The sequence below is a fragment of the Chiloscyllium punctatum genome, chromosome 26, assembly GCF_047496795.1.
Source record: "Chiloscyllium punctatum isolate Juve2018m chromosome 26, sChiPun1.3, whole genome shotgun sequence".
Taxonomy (NCBI): Eukaryota; Metazoa; Chordata; class Chondrichthyes; order Orectolobiformes; family Hemiscylliidae; genus Chiloscyllium; species Chiloscyllium punctatum.
Window position 1 is genome coordinate 56,945,177 of NC_092764.1, and position 20,282 is coordinate 56,965,458.

Genomic DNA, 20,282 nt, shown 5'->3' on the forward strand with positions numbered 1-20,282 from the left:
GCCAGTCTCCATACCAGAAGCTTGGCTGTTCATGCTACGTTCCTCTGTGAATCGATCATCCCCTACATTTTCCAAAACAGCGTACTTGTTTGAAATGGGGATAGCCACAGAAGATTCCTGCACTACCTGCCTACCTCTCTTACCTTTCCTGGAGTTAACCCATCTATGTGACCACATTTGCCATTCTTCACGCATTGTTGCTTTGCAAATTCCTCATTGCTTCTAACTGTTTCTCCAAGCGATCCATTCGATCTGATAGGATTCACAACCTACAGCATTTATTGCACATATAATGTGCAGTAACCTTTTAACTCGCACGTCTCACAAGAAGTGCATATCACTCTACTAAAGGCCTTTTTTGCTCCTTCACAATCTACAGACCCAGAAAATAACACTATCTTATTCCTCTACAAAACACTGCCCCAGGTTAAATTAATAGTTATGGCTTATATTTATGATCAAATATTCCTGGCGAGCTAATTTTATTTTGAGCTTTTTTGAGGCAAGGGGATATTAATTGGTGCAGTCCTTGCTACAATGTAGTGTGGTTGACTGTAACAGAGAAATGAAAAACGTTTTGCATGTTATTTCAAATAGTGACATTGCTTTGTGCAGTTACCATTTTGCAATGTGTTGCAAGGCTGCAAGAGTTTCTTAGGAGGCTGTGGAAGACCTAATCCTCCAACTGAAACAGTTGCTTTTCAAAACAAGATTAATACTACTGAAGTGCAAGTGTCACCATAGAATCACAACAGTAAAGAAGGAGGCAGTCTATGCCAATTCTGTGCAATAGGAACTCAGTAAATCCGACTTCTCTGTCTTTTCTCCGTAACCCTTCAAATTCTTTCTCTTCAGGTAATTATTTATTACCTTCTGAAAGCTAAGATTGAATCTACCCCCACCAAATTCTCTCAAAGTGCATTTCAGTGTATAAAACTAAAAGGTGTTTTGTCATGTTGCCTCTGTTTTCTTTTTGATATTTGCCTTAAATTTATGTTTTCTGGTTCTTGACCTTCCACCAATCGAACATTTTCTTCTTATCAACTCCGTCCAGGTGCTTCATGATTTTGGCTACTAGTGTCAAATCTCTTTGTAGACTTTACTTTTCTAAGAAGAATGATTCCAGCTTTGAGTTTTCAATATAAATCTTTCATCCTATGAGCCATTCTTGTAAATCCTATCTGCACCATCTCCAATGCCTTCCTAAAATACAGTGCTCAAACCAATACTTGATGAAGGTTCTTTTCCTTTCTTTTGTACTCTCTGCCTCGAGTCATAAAGCTGAGAGTCTCATCTGCCTTAATAATGGATTTCTTAACCTGCCCTGTCATCTTCAATCTGTGCACACATATTCCCTCTGGTCCTGCATCACCCTCTTTATAATTATATCCATGAATTTGAGATACAGATGAATGGAAGAAAACTTATGGTAGGGCAGCCCAATGTGCGATACAGTGAATAAAATAATTGAAAATGTAATAATTTCTGTTGTGTAGGAAATGTGGCAGCCAGTTTGCATTCTCAAAAGTCCCACAACAGCTGAGAAATAATGGCCAGATAAGTTTGTTCTTGTGATATTGTTTGAGGGCTAAATAAGGATGAGGATAGAAAGTAGAATACTTGCATTCCCGAAAGCCATTTAGTTAAGGAGGATGCAGGAGCATTGTTTTACAATTCTTTTTCATGGAATGAAACATAACAAACACAATTCCAAATTCAGCAGCACTATGATTTAAGTAAGAGTCTCTACACTCTACTTTTCCTGAACAGGTAGATTTTAAAAAAATGACCACGGGGAAGTCATAACACTGAGGTGGAACTTAACTCAGACCTTCTCACTACTGTGCCATTGGACCCGAAAATGTGAAGCCTGACAGTTGAACCCAGGCCAACTACTTGGAAGGCAACTACTTTTGCCATTGCCCCACCATTTCACAACTAATAATAAACAGGTTTAGCAGGATCTAAAACTGTGTTGGAGATCCCAGTAGATCAAATCCATTTTTTAACCACTCAGTCACAGCCAGTGTGCTGAAGTGAAACCCCAATTCGTGTTCTCCATTTGATCAAACCAAGCACAGTTGATCTACATTGAACAGAATTGCAGTGCTCATGGGATCTTTTGAATGCGGCTTAGAGGGCATTCTGGACCTTGACATCATGTTCCATGTGAAAGACAGTATCTAGAATTGCAACCTGCATTATTTGTTTGGCAGAAATAACGGGACATCAGGCACAATTTTCCCAAAGCTCTTTCAAAACTGAAGTTGTGCCCAAGACCTGAACTGTGGGAAATGTTACAATTCTGCTCAAGGAAGAGGAAATAGATGCACCATGAAATAAATAAACCATTTACTCTGTTCTCATTTACCAGTGAGAATCTGGAATTTGTAATACCAAAAGACAAGGCAAGTGAAAAATAGTCAAAAGTATTGTTTATCTAATATGTATTTTTGTGAAGGGACTAGAATAAAGAGAATAAGACCTATGGTACATGTATGGATTTTCAGAAGGAATAGATAAGGTGTGACGTAAGAAACTTGTTCTGAAAGTTTATTTATATGAAGAGGGATGATTTGGTGAAAAATTAGAGCCTGAAGGAATTGGTGTGTTTTTGGCTTACCATGCTGGTATCCTTTGGGTTTTTGAACTCTGATTTCATATTGCCATTATATTCATGACTTGGGCATTGGCATAAAAACATGATGATAAAGTTTGTTGGTAACAACTTGAGTGATTTTGCAAACTAAGGAAGATTGCTGGAGGTTGTAAGCGAGTTGATGGATAGGCAATAGCTTCAGCTCGATGCCAGAAATCTGAAGTGCATTTTCAGTATAACTGCAAAAGGGTGTATGTCCTAAGGAAATCTGGGACATCTGAAAACAAAGAGAATAACTGTTGTTAGTATAAACCTAAATTGGACTCTGGATTATTAAAAGAAAGTACTAGATCAATGATCAGAAACATTGGGCTAGATTTTTGAAACCAGTTGGAGGGAGGGTCAGGTGTTAATGAGATTAGATTACATTACATTACAGTGTGGAAACAGGCCCTTCGGCCCAACAAGTCCTCACCGACCTGCCGAAGCACAACCCACCCATACCCCTTACCTAACACTACGGGCAATTTTGCATGGCCAATTCACCTTACCTGCACATCTTTGGATTGTGGGAGGAAACCGGAGCACCCGGAGGAAACCCGGGCAGACACAGGGAGAACGTGCAAACTCCACACAGTCAGTCGCCTGAGGCGGGAATTGAACCCGGGTCTCTGGCGCTGTGAGACAACAGTGCTAACCACTGTGCCACCGTGCTGCCCACGAGGACTGTAATTTCCTACTGTCAACTGGTTTGCTGGTGCTGGCACCATCTACCTCATCGTCTTCAGGAAGGCTGCAGAGGGGCTAATTTTCTATAAGCAGTAGGTAGTCATTTGAGGAATTAATTGGTCTTCCTACCCAAACTCATTTTTTTGTCTGGGCTCCACACTGCAACTGGTTAAATGACTCTGTCCTGCAGGAAAGGTGTGGTGTCACACTTGATCCGCTGCACATCTTATAATCCTGTCTGTACTGTCGTTACCACTGAGAAACAGCTACAATTTCAGGCCTCTGGGAGAGGAGTTGTTCCACCACAATCACAACTAGTAATTATGTCTGCCTTTCAATCTAAATTTTAATACCTAGTCTTCAGAGGATACGCCCATCTAATGCTACAGTCACTTTCTACTTCTCTTGCTATCTTGGAAGCTGCATCTCCTATTGCAACCGGTTGGATTGCCAGTGTACCCACATTGTGGAAACCACCTCCTCTGCTCAAAGTTTGGGAGAAGATTTGTAGCTCGGGTGCTCGTTGTTGTGGTTCTGTTCGCCGAGCTGGGAATTTGTCTTGCAAACGTTTCATCCCCTGTCTAGGTGACATCCTCGGTGCTTGGGAGCCTCCTGTGAAGCGCTTCTGTGATGTTTCCTCCGGCATTTATAGTGGCCTGTCTCTGCCGCTTCCGGTTGTCAGTTCCAGCTGTCCACTGTAGTGGCCGGTATATTGGGTCCAGGTCGATGTGTTTGTTGATAGAGTCTGTGGATGAGTGCCATGCCTCTAGGAATTCCTTGGCTGTTCTCTGTTAGGCTTGCCCTATAATGGTAGTGTCGAATTCATGTTGCTTGTCGTCTGTGTGTGTGGCTACTAAGGATAGCTGGTCGTGTCGTTTCATGGCTAGTTGGTGTTCGGGTATACGGATCGTTAACTGTCTTTCTGTTTGTCCGATGTAGTGTTTTGTGTAGTCCTTGCATGGGATTTTGTACACTACATTGATTTTGCTCATGTTGGGTATCGGGTCCTTCGTTCTGGTGAGTTGTTGTCTGAGCGTGGCTGTTGGTTTGTGTGCTATTATGAGTGCTAGTGGTCGCAGTAGTCTGGCTGTCAGTTCAGAAATGCTCCTGATGTATGGTAGTGTGGCTCGTCCTTTGGGTTGCGGCATGTCCTCGTTCCGTTGTCTCTCCCTTAGGCATCTGTTGATGAAATTGCGAGGGTATCCGTTTTTGGCAAATACATTGTATAGGTGTTCCTCTTCCTCTTTTTTTGTAGTTCTGGTGTGCTGCAGTGTGTTGTGGCCCTTTTGAATAGTGTCCTGATGCAACTTCGTTTGTGTGTGTTGGGGTGGTTGCTTTCATAGTTTAGGACTTGGTCTGTGTGTGTGGCTTTCCTGTATATCTTTGTGGTGAATTCTCCGTTCGGTGTTCTCGGTACCATCACGTCTAGGAATGGGAGTTGGTTGTCCTTTTCTTCCTCTCTAGTGAATCGGATTCCTGTGAGTGTGGCGTTGATGATCTGGTGTGTGTTCTCTATTTCTGTGTTTTTAATTATTACAAAGGTGTCATCCACGTATCTGACCCAGAGTTTGGGTTGAATTTGTGGTAAGACTGTTTGTTCTAACCTTTGCATTACTGCTTCTGCTATGAGTCCAGAGATCGGTGAGCCCATGGGTGTTCCGTTGACTTGTTCGTATATTTGGTTGTTGAATGTGAAGTGTTGTAAGGCACAAGTCCAGTAGTTTAAGTCTTTGTTGATAGGTTCAACGTCCTGTTGTCTGTTATGCCTGTCCAGCAGGTTGGCTATTGTTTCTTTGGCTAGGGTTTTGTCGATGGAGGTGAACAGTGCCGTTACATCGAATGAGACCATAGTTTCTTCCTTGTCTATGTGTATATTTCTGATGATGTCCAAGAATTCCTGTGTCAATTGTATAGATTGTCTCGATCCGCTGATCAGGTGTTTCAGTTTCTGCTGTAGTTCTTTGGGCAGTTTGTGTGATGGTGTCCCTGGTAGTGATACTATGGGTCTGAGTGGGATGTCTGGTTTGTGCACTTTGGGTAGTCCATAGAATCTGGGGGTGTTGTTGCTTTCAGGTTTCATTCTTTGTAAGTCAGACCTGGTTATCTGGCCGTTTTTTTGTAGATTCCTCTGTGTTGTTTATCCTATTGGTGAGCTGTGGGGTGGGGTCAAACTCCCTCTTTTGGTAGGTGTTGGTATCTGCAAGTAGTTGTTGTACTTTTTGCATGTACTCTGCTTTGTTCAGGATGACTGTCATTCTGCCTTTGTCTGCTGGTAGTATAATTATGTTCTTATCATTTCTTAGTGATTTTTGTGCTTCCCTCTCCTTGGTGTTGAGGTTATGTGTTTGTCTTTTTCTTGTTATCAGCGGTACGATACTTATGTAAGATAATTATACTACCAGCAGACAAAGGCAGAATGACGGTCATCCTGGACAAAGCAGAGTACATGCAAAAAGTACAACAACTACTTGCAGATACCAACACCTACCAAAAGAGGGAGTTTGACCCCACCCCACAGCTCACCAATAGGATAAACAACACAGAGGAATCTACAAAAAAACGGACAGATAACCAGGTCTGACTTACAAAGAATGAAACCTGAAAGCAACAACACCCCCAGATTCTATGGACTACCCAAAGTGCACAAACCAGACATCCCACTCAGACCCATCGTATCACTACCAGGGACACCATCACACAAACTGGCCAAAGAACTACAGCAGAAACTGAAACATCTGATCAGCGGATCGAGGTAATCTATACAATCGACACAGGAATTCTTGGACATCATCAGAAATATACACATAGACAAGGAAGAAACTATGGTCTCATTCGATGTAACGGCACTGTTCACATCCATCGACAAAACCCTAGCCAAAGAAACAATAGCCAACCTGCTGCACAGGCATAACAGACAACAGAACGTTGAACCTATCAACAAAGACTTAAACTACTGGACTTGTGCCTTACAACACACTTCACATTCAACAACCAAATATACGAACAAATCAACGGAACATCCATGGGCTCACCGATCTCTGGACTCATAGCAGAAGCAGTAATGCAAAGGTTAGAACAAACAGTCTTACCACAAATTCAACCCAAACTCTGGGTCAGATACGTGGATGACACCTTTGTAATAATTAAAAACACAGAAATAGAGAACACACACCAGATCATCAATGCCACACTCACAGGAATCCGATTCACTAGAGAGGAAGAAAAGGACAACCAACTCCCATTCCTAGACGTGATGGTACAGAGAACACCGAACGGAGAATTCACCACAAAGATATACAGGAAAGCCACACACACAGACCAAGTCCTAAACTATGAAAGCAACCACCCCAACACACACAAACGAAGTTGCATCAGGACACTATTCAAAAGGGCCACAACACACTGCAGCACACCAGAACTACAAAAAGAGGAAGAGGAACACCTATACAATGTATTTGCCAAAAACGGATACCCTCGCAATTTCATCAACAGATGCCTAAGGGAGAGACAACGGAACGAGGACATGCCGCAACCCAAAGGACGAGCCACACTACCATACATCAGGAGCATTTCTGAACTGACAGCCAGACTTCTACGACCACTAGGACTCACAGTAGCACACAAACCAACAGCCACGCTCAGACAACAACTCACCAGAACGAAGGACCCGATACCCAACATGAGCAAAATCAATGTAGTGTACAAAATCCCATGCAAGGACTACACAAAACACTACATCGGACAAACAGAAAGACAGTTAACGATCCGTATACACGAACACCAACTAGCCACGAAACGACACGACCAGCTATCCTTAGTAGCCACACACACAGACGACAAGCAACATGAATTCGACTGGGACAACACTACCATTATAGGGCAAGCCAAACAGAGAACAGCCAGGGAATTCCTAGAGGCATGGCACTCATCCACAGACTCTATCAACAAACACATCGACCTGGACCCAATATACCGGCCACTACAGTGGACAGCTGGTACTGACAACCGGGAGCGGCAGAGACATGCCACTATAAATACCGGAGGAAACAGCACAGAAGCACTTCACAGGAGACTCCCAAGCACTCAGGATGTCACCTAGACAGGGGACGAAACGTTTGCAAGACAAATTCCCAGCTTGGCGAACAGAACCACAACCACCTCCTCTGCGTTAGGTGGCAAATGCACCCTCGAGACACTGATTAGCCAATCCTGCAAAAATAATTGTTGGGTGATAGTTCCACGCAGAGTTGGGATGCACATCTTTTTGTGATTTAATCATCTTTCATTATGGATATGTGGAGGAAACTGGAGACATTACGTTATTTAGAGATTTCATCGATTGAATCATATCATGTGATTTTATTTTTGAAATTGTGTTCAGCACTGTGTAGGTTGTGATCTATCTAATTATTGCAGTCAATTTTTTTTATTGCATTGCCTCTGGAACAGGTGGGACTTGAACAGAGTCCTCTCTGGTCAGAGGCAGGGACACTCCCACTTAGCCACGAGAGTGCCCTTTTTATTGCTGTCAAAAGTTTAATTTCTAATGTCAGCCTCCTGTTGTTTTTCTGGAAATCAGGCAACCCAGAAGTCTAAAGAAGTAAAGAAGTCAACTGAGAAGCTTTGGTCTCTATTCCTGAAATCGGTTTTCTTTCTTGAATTCAATACACTATTCAAATGTCAGTATTTCTGTCAGTGTCGTGAAGTCTGAAGTAGTGGCTCGTGACCAATTCTCAGCAAGTTGAATCTAGGTTGATTGGAGTCAAAACTTGACATTTATCATCAATCAGTAAATCAGCTTCGTTGACAGGAAATTTCAGAATGCATAAGAGATGATCACATTTTATCCCCGGTTTCCAGATTTTGGCCCAAAGAAGTTTGTTTTTGTTTTTTGCCTTAAACTATCATCTCTGCAGGGCCACTGGGTATTTCCAGCAGTTTTTGTTTTTGTGTCAGAATTCCATCATTTGCAGTATTTTGCTTTTGCACTTAGTATTTCAAATACCTTGCAAATATAACAGGATTTTATAAGGTAATTACAGAAGAATATTTCTTTAGGTGGAAGAATCAAGAATGAGAGCATATAACCTTAAATTTTAAATTATGCCAAACAAAGGGTGATAGAACTTTGAAAAGCACTTTGCCACAAAAAAAAGTCTGGATGCTGATGCAACCGGGAACTTTCAAGACTTGGATAAATAGATTGTAATCAAATAAGAGCAATGAAATATGTGATTCTATATAGTTGATGGGTACAGATATGTGTTAGATATTTGTGTTTATAATATTTCAATTGTGAGCCTTTATTATGCAATTTATTATAGCCAAATACAGCTTTGCCTTTACCTGCCATCCTGTGCGTATTCTAGCAGAGGTTATTGTCAGTGGTAAACTGTATAGACATCAACTAATCTCAGTCTGGAACCTTTCTATTCTATTACAGTATGCATAAATATTCATTTTACCTACCAACACGACTGGGAATTTGAAAGAGTGAAGTATTCTTTTCTTCGTAGTGTATGTTATTATGAATGTGCATTCAAACTCTGGAAGAGACTAATAACAAATTCTTATTGGGCAAAATAAATTGTACTTTGTAATGCAACCACTCTATCTTTGAAAGAAGCAAACTTTCAAAATGTTTTACCAGAAATACTGATACGAAATGGATTTTTTAATGTTTTCCAGAATTTTGGAACTACAGGTTCTCTAGGATACACTAATGATGGAATTCCGTTTGAAGGTACCTCATTAACAGTATCATTGACAAAGGAGTAAGTGTTCATACAACTTAATTTTTCAAATAAAACAAAATAACAATTAACGGACACACTGTATTAAATATACAATCAAGTAGTATGCAAATATGTCAATTGTATAAGAAGATCAACTAAACTCCTTGTACTTAATTTGTAATTAAGTTAAAATCCAAAAGCAGAGATTGGAAAACAGTGGCAATAATGTTGTTTGCCTATTGTATGAGAAGGAATTAATCTGACTGTGAGGTTAAAACTAATGAGACTCCTTTGCAATGAGTCATTCTGATTAATGCTATATCTTATTCTCTGGAGTGCATTCTATTGCATCTCAGAAGATTGCATTATTCTATCTGTACTGGATACTAATAATGACACTCATTCCTGGATTGTATTATTCAATGCAGCACATAGTTTGAATTTGAATTACGTGTGCTGTAATGATTGGGACAGATGTTGAACCATACCTCTCATGTTGGTTTGCTTCTTTATTAGATTGTTGGTTTGTATATAATGTGATCTTGTGTATATATTATCTAAGATCTCTGGTGTTTTCTACACAATTGTGATACAAATGATTCTTTGCGAGGACTTTCAGATATTATTTATATTTTCAATCAATTGGCATGAGTGTTTGTTCTGAATTAGGAAAGGCCTTTTTGTGAAGGTGCCTTCTAATACAAAATGGTGACTTTACGTTAAAAGCACAACATTAAAAAATTTTTTTTCATCTGTCAGTTGACTGTTAGGTCAGTAGCCATAGATATCTGAATGCTGTACTTAGTCTAAATACATTATTAAGCCCAAATTAGCTGTGGGTCAGACGTGTAAATTCTCTGCTGTAGTATGAAGGAACTAACCATTCAATTATTTCATTTTTGGACATTGTCTTCATTAATTTAATTGTATCTTGCTACAGTTTTGCTAATTGTAAAGTGTATCTGTCAACAAAATGACTATCATGTGAATTTATTAGAAAGGTTATGAACTTTTGACCAACAGTGTATGGGGGAGAAAAGTAATGATTTGCTTGAGAGCTGACCCTCTAAACTCAATCCTGTTTTTAACAAAATGCAATTAACCTTTTTTTTCCCTCAAAAATAGCTTGAGATCTAACTCCACTTTCTCCACCTATTATGCGCAAAATGCTCCTTTATTCCAAAATATGATTGTGCTTAACCTTTTTAAAATGTAAGTATTTGCTACCTTCTCAATTTCCCAGATGTCACTTTCCTCTCTCTTTCACCTTGCACAGAAATGACACCAGGCTGAGGCTCCAGTCCTTCACTCTTCCAAAATCCATCAGGGCTTATCCTCAACCTGAAAGAACATCTATGGGTATATAAAAAGTGTCTAGGACTCTTGAGGGGATGCAACTGAGGATTGTTAACTGGGGAATAAGGGAATGGCAGATAATTTGAATGTGTATTTTGCATTGGTCTTCACAGAGGACATTATAAATATTCCAGAGATATCGGATAAGCAAGGTGTTAATGGGAGGAAAGTAACGGAACTGAAGGCAGTCAAGTCACCAGGATCTGATGGATAGAATTCAGTGTTAAAGAAGAAAGAAGGCATTTATAAAAGTCTGACAGCACCAATAGTGTCAATGTTTTATGAAAGGAAAGTCATGCTTGACGGGTTTGCTAGTTTTTTTGAGAATATGAAAAGCAGAGTTGATGAAGGGGAATTGTTAAATGTAATATATCTAGATTTTCAGAAGGCATTTGATAAGGTAACATAAAGGGTTATTGCATTAGCTGGGAGCTCATGGTGTTGAGGGGTAATGTATTAGCAGAGTTTTGAGGTTGGTTAATACACAGAAGATAGAGTGGGGATTAATGGGTCTTTTTAGATTGGAAAGATGTAACTAATGGAATGTTATGGTAAAGATTGATGGATTTCTGATTACCAAGGGTGTACAAGGGAGGTTGGGTAAAAAAGATTGAAGTGTATGACCAAATTAAATGTCAGGACAGGCTTAATAGGCTGAATGGCCTGTTGGAACGTATGTGGAGCATATTTTTTATAGCATCAATGAATTATTACAGCACGAGGCAGTTATTTGACCCGTTGTGGCTGCACTGACTTTCTGAATGGACAGTTCACCTAACCCTGCAAATGTTATTTGCCAGCTGATCTTGTTATTGTCCAGTAACTACATGCAATTCAGTTCCTGCAGAGCTAATGTTAATTAATTAGAAAAGAAAGAAAGCTGGTCATTGTTTTTTCCTTCCTGGTCACAGACCCTGCAGTGTGTTGTAACAATGTATATTGTCAGAATACCACATTAAGCATACTGTTGTGACACTACTCTGATTTCCACTACTGACACCTAACAGTATCTGCTGCCTCTGTCACTGCGGTTCAGAATAAGGGTTATTTAAGGTAGTTTATTGCCAGCAATCCTCCTTTGTCTTGACTTTGTCTCAAGCCTGTATAATTGTCAGTGATAGTGGACATATTGCCATAGTGCTTCTCTGTAAAGTCTGTAATTAACAAGGTGGTTTATTGCATGATAACTACAGCCTCATTACTAATTACTGGGCCTCAGGACATAATTACTAGGACTTGGGGAACATATGCATTCTGTACAGATCTTCCATAAAACTAGTGTAGAATTCCCTATCTCCACCTAAAGCTTTGCAAGGAATCCTCAGATTGGGTAGACATTAATGTAACATGCGCCATTAACTTCTTCAGAATCTTGCTCCTTGTACAGTAAATCTCTGAGTCTGATGACTACCTGGATTGGTGTAGTTTGAATGATTTAATCATTATAATTCAAAATAATTGCTTGGTAGTACAGACCTTAAGTGTTGCTAGAAGAAGAAAAATATGTGTATATGTATTTCCTGAAGCTTTCGTCTTCTGTCATCAGAACAGTTAAGAAAAGCAATACAAAAGTGAAGGGATAATATTTATACTGTAGGAGTGGAAAATCATTGGTTGGCGAGTGGATCACGGCAAAGACCCTGGCGAGTGCACTAGTTAATGATGACTGACAATTAACTGCAAAGAAAATCCAAAAGAACTGTGGAATCTGTAAATCAGAAATTCTGGTTGGTGGAGTCAGTCATCTCAGCCCCAGGAGTTCCTCAGGGTAGTGTCCTGGGCCCAACTATCTTAATCTGCATCATCAATGACCTTCCCTCCATCTAAGGTCAGAAGTGGGAATGTTTGCCAATGATTGCACAATGTTCAGCACCATTCACAACTCCTGAGACACTGAAGCAGTCTGTGGACAAATGCAACAAGATCTGAACAATATCCAGGCCTAGGCTGACAAGTGGCAAGTAATATTTGTGCCACACAAATGCCAGGCTATGACCCATCACCAACAAGAGACAATCTAATTACTACCCCTTGACATTCAATGGTCTTACCATCACTGAATCCCCACTATCAACTTCCAAGGAGTAATCACTGATCAGAAACACAGCTGGCCTCACCACACAAATGCAGTGGCTACAAGAGCAGGTCAGAGGCTATGGATACTGCAGTGAGTAACTCCCCTCCTGACTCTCCAAAGACTGCCCACTATCTACAAGGCACAAGGTAGGTGTGTGATGGAGTGTTCCCACTTGCCCTGGATGAGTGCAGCCCCAAAAACACTCAAGAAGCTTGACACCATCCAGGACAAAGCAGCCCATTTATTGGGACTGCATCCACTCCTTCAACTGCCGACGCTCAGTAGCAGAATGTGTACTATCTACAAGATGCACCTTTCAAATCCGTGACCACTTCTATTTGAAAGGTCAAGGGCAGCAGATACGTGAGAACACCATCACCTTCAAGTTCCTATCCAAGCCACTCACGATCCTGACTTGGGAACCTACAGCTGTTCGATTACTGTTGCTGCGTCAAAATCCCCCCCCCCCCTAAAGGCGTTGTGAGTTAACCCACAGCACATGGACTACAGTGGTTCAAGAAGGCAGCTCGCCTCCATCTTCTCAAAGGCATCTAGGGATGGGCAATAAATGCTGGCCAGCTAGCAAAGCTCGCATCCCACAAAGTAAATAAATAAAAGCCAGAAACTGCTGCCAAAGCTCAGCAGGTCTGGCAGCATCTGTGGAGAGAAATCAGAGGGAACTGTTTCAGGTAAGGTGACCCTTCCTCAGAAGTGTTCTGGCGAAGGGTCACCTGACCTCAGATGTTAACTCTGGTTCTCTCCACTGATGCTGCCAGACCTGCTGAGCTTTGGCAGCAGTTTCTGTTTTTGTAAATTAACTGCAAAGCTTTGCTTAAGGTTTTAAACCAGGTAAGCTCACCCTGGTCAGACAATTCTAAATTGTTCATCAATGTAAATTGCCTCACACTCTGGTTTATTTCACAAGTATTGACCAATTGTGGAATTACATCTAAGTTGTTTACTAACGTGAACTTGCCCACATTTTATGCTTCAAGTTTACAGTCTCTCTAAGTCATAACATGGGCAAATACTCTAGTGCCACTGCCTGACCCCCTCTCTCTTTCATTTTAGGGTACCAAAACATTATCAGAATGGTGACCTGAACATACCCAGTAGTAAGCTGGAAGATGATTCTTTGCCTGTGATTTCTACACATCTTCAGAAAACCAAGGTAAATAAGACATTGTAGGCAAAGAAGCCTGATGTTTAGAAAATGGAGGCATTTAAGAATTCATGTGCAACTGAAGCACTCAATTTCTTAGCCAAAGTGACTCCCTTCAATGAGAGATACGTAATTAGTTAATTATCTCAGCTGCAGGCTGCCAAGTGAAAGCAAAGCATTTCATTTGTCGAAGGGACAAGTAGCTCAGTATAGTTTGACTAGACAACTCAAACGTGAAAGCATTCTTTATTTATTCAAAAGGCTTATCCTTAACTGCTTGTCTTCAATGATGGATCCCATCACAGTGATGTTCTAATTAAACCCGTTGTCATTTTCCTGTTCTTATTTACCATGTTTTGAGAGTGTGGTTTATAGATGGTGTCACGTAGTACTGCATCTGTTTTAATTCTGTGCTCTATGGGGATGCCAGTGCTTGTTGAATCAGTTTTAGAAGCTATTGGTTTTTATCTGTAGGGGCAGAATGACCGAGGTTGATATGAGGACAGTAGTTGTGCTTTGAATGAAAAACTTCAAGGGTTATGTCCAGGGAGTGATTTGTATCAATGTCAGCAATTTATAGCCTGGTTTATTGGGAATGCAGTTTATAGACTTGTCTGATGATGACGATTGGGTCAAGCTGATTTTGAATGTCTCCAGCACAACTTTTAACATAGTTCATTCTGAAAGATGTTAGTTACACTTCTCTATGACCGTGATTAAGAACACAAAGCTTGTAGGAGAAAAAAAAGCTCAGGTTTGTTGAAGTAAGAGAATAAACAGCAGAGACCTGGAATAAATCATAATTCTGATCACTACAGAGTTTGTTGTATTGTTGCTGTTCAGGATTCAAAATAGAACAGGCATATTCAATATTATAATTTTATTCAGTGCCCAGTTAAATGCATTAATGATCTTGTCCATTCTCATTCATCTTGCCCGGACCATGATGCCCAAGGCTGAAGGACTAGGCTTCCTGTTCCAAGCCCACTTCTGCATGAAAACCATAGCAGGAAGGTTCTGACGAGGGAATTCTGCTGAAAGTAATAACAAGCTCCTAATAGAACCAATTTGCCTTTTGCTTCATTTGGAACATCACTTTAGCATATATCTACTTATGAGGTTAACTGGTTGTGTATGAACTGAAGGATGAATTGAGGGAAAATGTTCTGAATTATGTTTGGGGGTCTTATCATCAAGAGTGGTGGAGTTTTCAGAAAGCAACAATGTGAGACATCATCATTATATGATTTCAGCTTGCATTTAACTGGGGACTGAATAAAATTATAATATTGATTATACCTGTTCTAGTTTGATATCGTGAACAGCAACAATGTAACAAACTCTGCAGCGATCATAATTATGATTTACTCCCAGTTCTCTGCTGTTTATTCTCTTATTTCAACAATATTAAAGTGAGGCTGGAGAGCTGAAGGATGGTGACTGAATGGAATTAGGCATTGGGTGACTATACAGAAGTTGTTGGTTTCAGTGGTAAGCAAAAAAGATGATTGTTCAGTCAGTACCCACAGTGGCTTTGCTGCATCATTGTAACTCTCGTGTGATATGCCCAATGCTGCAAGGTTCATGCCACTAATTAACTTGTTCTTTTATGCAGCATCAAGGGAATTACTGAAATTATTTCTGATTGGGTTGGTGATTCAAACAAAATTTTTTTTTCAAAGTGAGTCTGGAATAGCATTTAAAGAATTTACAATAATTAATCATAAAATTATGTGTTTATTTTTACATGCAAGCAGCTCTATACCATTCTTGACCGCAGTACATATAATACTTGGTGATTTTTAAATTGAGTGAACATCAGTAACTGTTGCTAATCTCTTTGTCATTGAAGAGAAAGAAGAGAGTAAACAAACTACCTGCAGACATAATGACTGATAGGTCATCAGCCAGCACCATTAAACTACCATCTGCTGTTCCACTTTCAGAACCAGGTAAGGATCAGTTTGTAAATAATAAGGATTGGATGGAAACTTTTAATGAAACATTGTGTTTTATTTGGGAGAATCACATGGTATGTTTCAGGGTTTCTCACAACCTAAATGTGAGAAGTGCCTTTTCTTTCTGTAGTCCCATCACTCTCCAGGTTACAACATGAATTGTTTTACCCTAGTTCCCAATGTGGTCAATCATATGTTTTCTCTATATTAGATTTAAAATGAAACATCCATCCAGGTTTCTTTAATAAACATAAAATTGATTGAGATGGTTTGTTTGTAGTCAATGATGATGCAAAACTGGTTAACATACTTTGTTTGTAATATGAAATTATAAACACTTACCCCTCTCATTAAACTAAAATGGATGCATGCACACACTAGGTAAAGAGGGAAGAAAAGTTCTGTCTGCAGGGATTCAGGTTGAGAGAGAACAGCACTTAGTTTTTGAAGGCAACCAAGTGGACAAGTTTGGAATTTCAATCAGCTGTTGGTGTAATGTTCATTTAAGTTATGGTTGACATCAGGGAGACTTGTTGGACAGCTCTCTTGGGTGACTTCTCAGTGAAGGAAATGGGTATAGTGTCAAGACCATTAACATTTTAAAAAGGAATCTTTTGAAGTTCTCAGTGACTAACCTAAAAAAAATTGTGTGACCTGAGTTAACGTTTTAAGACTTTTACTATAATAACAAGCAATTAAAATCAACATTAGTTACACATTTCTTTTTAACTGAAGCACTCAAAACCTCATGTTATATACATCTCACTGCACTTTGATCCATTTTGAGTTTTATCCATTTCTGAGAGAGCCAGGTCATTAATCTGTCAATGGGCCAAATCCCATTTCCAAGCTACTCCATCTTGAATTCAAGGAGCCAGATCAAGACACAACAGTCTATTCATAATAGTGTATGGGGGATGGGTGTGGGAACACGAATTGATAACTCAATTCCAGCATGATATGATTTTCATCATAGAGGCCTGCAGATGGGCTGATAAAGGGAGGATTTATGATTTATTTGAAATGATGAGCAATCAACAGTGTAACCTGGAGTTTCATAAATATTTGGAGGCTGAGGTCCTCTCTGTCTGTTCATGGAGAGGGAGTGATATTTTAGCAGTTTCTGATAACTGCAAACCAATAGAAAAGAAATAGGGCAGGACAGTTTGTAGACTCCCTGTTAATTATTTGAATGCACCAAAATAGGTGTATCATTATGAAGTTGGATACTTTCTACTTAGTGCTGCTAGGATGTACAATTTTATTATCTCTAGTGTTTCAGCTTTATTTTCCTATTATTCTCTGTTTACCTGTTAACTCACCTCTTGAATCCAATTTGCCCCTATATGAATTCTTAACCTCCTGAGCTGCCTTTGACTGCTGGTAGTAAAGCAGTGAAAAGACTACTTTCCTCAGTCTTGGTCTGAGCTCAGTTGATATTCATGGAACTACTAAAAGGTTAGCTATATCAATTAATCTGGTCAGGAATTGAAATGAGTAGAGTTTACTGGACTGGAACATGATTATGAGACCACAAAAGTTTTAAATGACCATAACTACTCTGCATCCTGAATGTTAATTCTTTCTATATATTCAAACCTGCATGTCCTTCAGCTATGCAATTATGTACTGTTTTAAGTAACTGGAGTAATAAATATTATTTCATTTCAAAGAAACTCTGCAATGACCATTATTGCTGTAATTATCTATCTCAATTTCTTTGCTCCCACAGATCTTGCTGTTGCTTTCCAGAGTTCAGTGATCCCTATCCCAGCTTTCCCATCAAGGGCTACTCTACCTCCGTTAATGCTCAATGGCAATAACCATGTTCAGGCTGCAGGCCCTCCAGCTGAATACCACTCTGATTCTGCAGAGTCCATGGATGAAATCCCAGTGATTCAGACAAGACTTGGCAGTGCAGCAATGGTTGACTACACCAAAACAATCCTTCACAGCACAATGAGCAATCTTGGAAATTCCCTGCAGAGTCTGATTCCCAAACCACAACACCACGGTGAACAACCAAAGCCATTTTCTCCAGTGCACCCAAATATTAGGAAGAACTCTAAAAGGTTTGCAAGCTTAGATCCAAAAATTGAACTGGTTCAGAAGGTACCGCCTGTGTATGTTAGCCGCAGCACTGGCGAATTTCCACTACCGGAATTATTGCAAAGCCCCCGAGCTAAATTAGATCCTGGAAAACGGAGACTGTCCAGTAAAAAGTACCCAGATTTGCCTGTTTTCTTTCTCCATGCCAGAGATAACTTCGATGCAAGAGCAAACACTACATCGGCATGACTTTTAGGACCAATTTTAATAACTATAACTCAGTTGCTTTCAACCCATACCTTTTGAAACTGAGTTCCTGGCCATTATTCAGTTTTGGGGTGTGATGAAAGTGAGTCGATTGACAGCTACAAGCCGTGGTACGGGATGCTTGTCTGTTTTTTTTAATCTAGTGGTCATCTACTGTGACCTAACCTTTGGCATATCATTGAGATTTGAACATTTAATCAGTATTTTATTTTCCTTTTTTATATATACATATATAAATGAGGGTTAATATGATCTGAAAAAGTCCCTCTTACAGAGGTTTTAGTATATTTTTGTTTTTTTGTTATTTTTATATATATATTCTATTTGGCACTAAGTATACATCAATATAAATCATTAGGCCAATCTAGAAATGAAACTATGTTTCTCAGGGACAGTTTCAATGCTATGTTTTAGACATAAAATAAATGTTTTTAAAGTTCTGGTAACCATCAAATTCATGTAAATTTGTGTGATAGGAAGTTGTAACAATGTGGTGAACTTTAAAGACCTGCCATTTAATGGAAATCTTTAAATAGATTTCCCAGAAACATTGCATTTGCTTCGTGTGGCCTTAACATTCTTTTTATGACATTAATCTCTTTTGTGTCTGGCTTGTTAAAATATTACTCAATGGTGTTTCCTTTAAGTGCCAATCACCTTATAGATGTAATGTCTGTTTAACCTTTTGATGAATACAGTACTATTTCTGTACTGAAATAAAACATTTTAACTTGCAGCATTTTAAAAAGTTTATTCAGATATTATTAGGGAATAATTCCATCACTAAAATGTGCCACAGATTTTTAGGATGAGATTAACACTACATTTTCCACAATGTGTGAAATTAATTATTGGAAAGCCAGAAACAATTATCTTTGGTCTCTGCCACATTCTCCAGTAGGAAAATCGACATTTCGGGCAATAGCCCTTCATTAGGAGTGTGATTTTGCCCGAAACGTCAATTTTCCTGCTCCTCGGATGCTATCTGACCAGCTGTGCTTTTCCAGCACCACTCTAATCTAGACTCTGATTTCCAGCATCTGCAGTCCTCACTTTTGCCACATACTCCGGTATCCTAGCCTCATGTCTGTTCCACTTATTGGCAACTGTCTGATACTGAGCTAGTCTGTTCTCAACCTTGAAGGTTTGTTGGACTCTGAGCTAATTTTCTGACATCATATCAATGCCATCACTGTCTTCATTTCCATAAAGTTGGCCATCTCCACCATTGTCTCAGTTCATCTGCTGTTGAACTCTCACAATGCTTTGAAGTTTGAGTATTCTACTGCTTCTTGCCTGCCTTCCACTTTGTACCCTCCGTAAACTTAAACTAACCCAATACTCTGCTTCCCGTATCCTAACTCGTATCATGTCCCATTGCATGTAACTGCTATACATATTGACTCACACCTATCTGTCTGGCAACATTTTGAAGTTAAAATTCTTAATCCTTAAATTCAAATTCCCTCATGGCTTTATCCCCCATTGCTCCTACAGCCCTTTCCAATACAATAATCTTAGATTTATGTAAACTTCCAATTCTGGCCTCTTCCACGTCCCTGATTTTGTCACTCGTTACACTGCTCTTCTTCCAGCTACCCGAGTAGTAAGTTCTGCAATTCCATCCACTCCTGACCACCTCACTCTCCTCTCTTTCTTCCTTTTAAGTTACTCCTTTATCTTTGTCAAATTTTTGATTTCCTGCCCTAAATCTTAACGTTACTCGTGGCTAACCTCGATATGATTTCTTACTGGTGATGTACCTTAGGAAGTTGTATTATGCTGTATTAACACAGATTATTGCCAAAGAGAAACCTTCAGATTTCACATGACAAGTGAGGAAGAGAAAAGCAGAAATAAAGTTAGCCTGGCAGCTGTTTACAGCACAGTTGGTAATATTACAACTTTTTAAAGACCACTGTTTGGTCACCCTCCAGTGTTTTTCCATGAGAAAAAAGATACATCCTCCCTTGGTATGTATGTCCATACTTTTCTGGTATCTTCCCTCCTAAGTGCAGCACACTGCTGCCTCGCAGGCTTGACTCCAGCATCGGGTGACTGTGTGGAGTTTGCACATTCCCCCCCCATGTCTGTGTGGTTTTCTCAGAGTGCTCCATTTTCTCCCCAAGTCCAAGATGTGCAGGTTAGGTGGATTGGCCATGGGAAGTGCACAGTTGCAGGGAAAGGGTAGGGTGTGATGCACGATGGGCCAAATGGCCTGCTTCCTTGCTGTCGGAATTCTATGAAGGTTTCTCCGCATCCTGTTTTGCCTCTATATTCTTCCTATAACATTTCCTGTGACACTTCATCAAATGTATTGTATAGTTTTATTCTTGGAGAACCTTTGAAT

The 20,282-nt window shown here is 39.8% G+C and overlaps 1 protein-coding gene across 3 annotated transcripts in view; it reads left to right on the forward strand.

Annotated features, from left to right (window-relative positions):
- The window catches only part of zdhhc1 (zDHHC palmitoyltransferase 1), a 65,019-nt gene extending 46,351 nt beyond the window's left edge, over positions 1-18,668 (forward strand). For all 3 annotated transcript variants that reach the window (XM_072547470.1, XM_072547471.1, XM_072547472.1), the window contains 4 exons: positions 9,017-9,102; positions 13,568-13,667; positions 15,511-15,610; positions 17,349-18,668. In XM_072547470.1, the coding sequence (XP_072403571.1) occupies positions 9,017-9,102; positions 13,568-13,667; positions 15,511-15,610; positions 17,349-17,914 (852 nt within the window). In that variant the 3' untranslated portion in view covers positions 17,915-18,668. The remainder of the gene's footprint in view (positions 1-9,016; positions 9,103-13,567; positions 13,668-15,510; positions 15,611-17,348) is intronic.
- Positions 18,669-20,282: the final 1,614 nt, after the last annotated feature.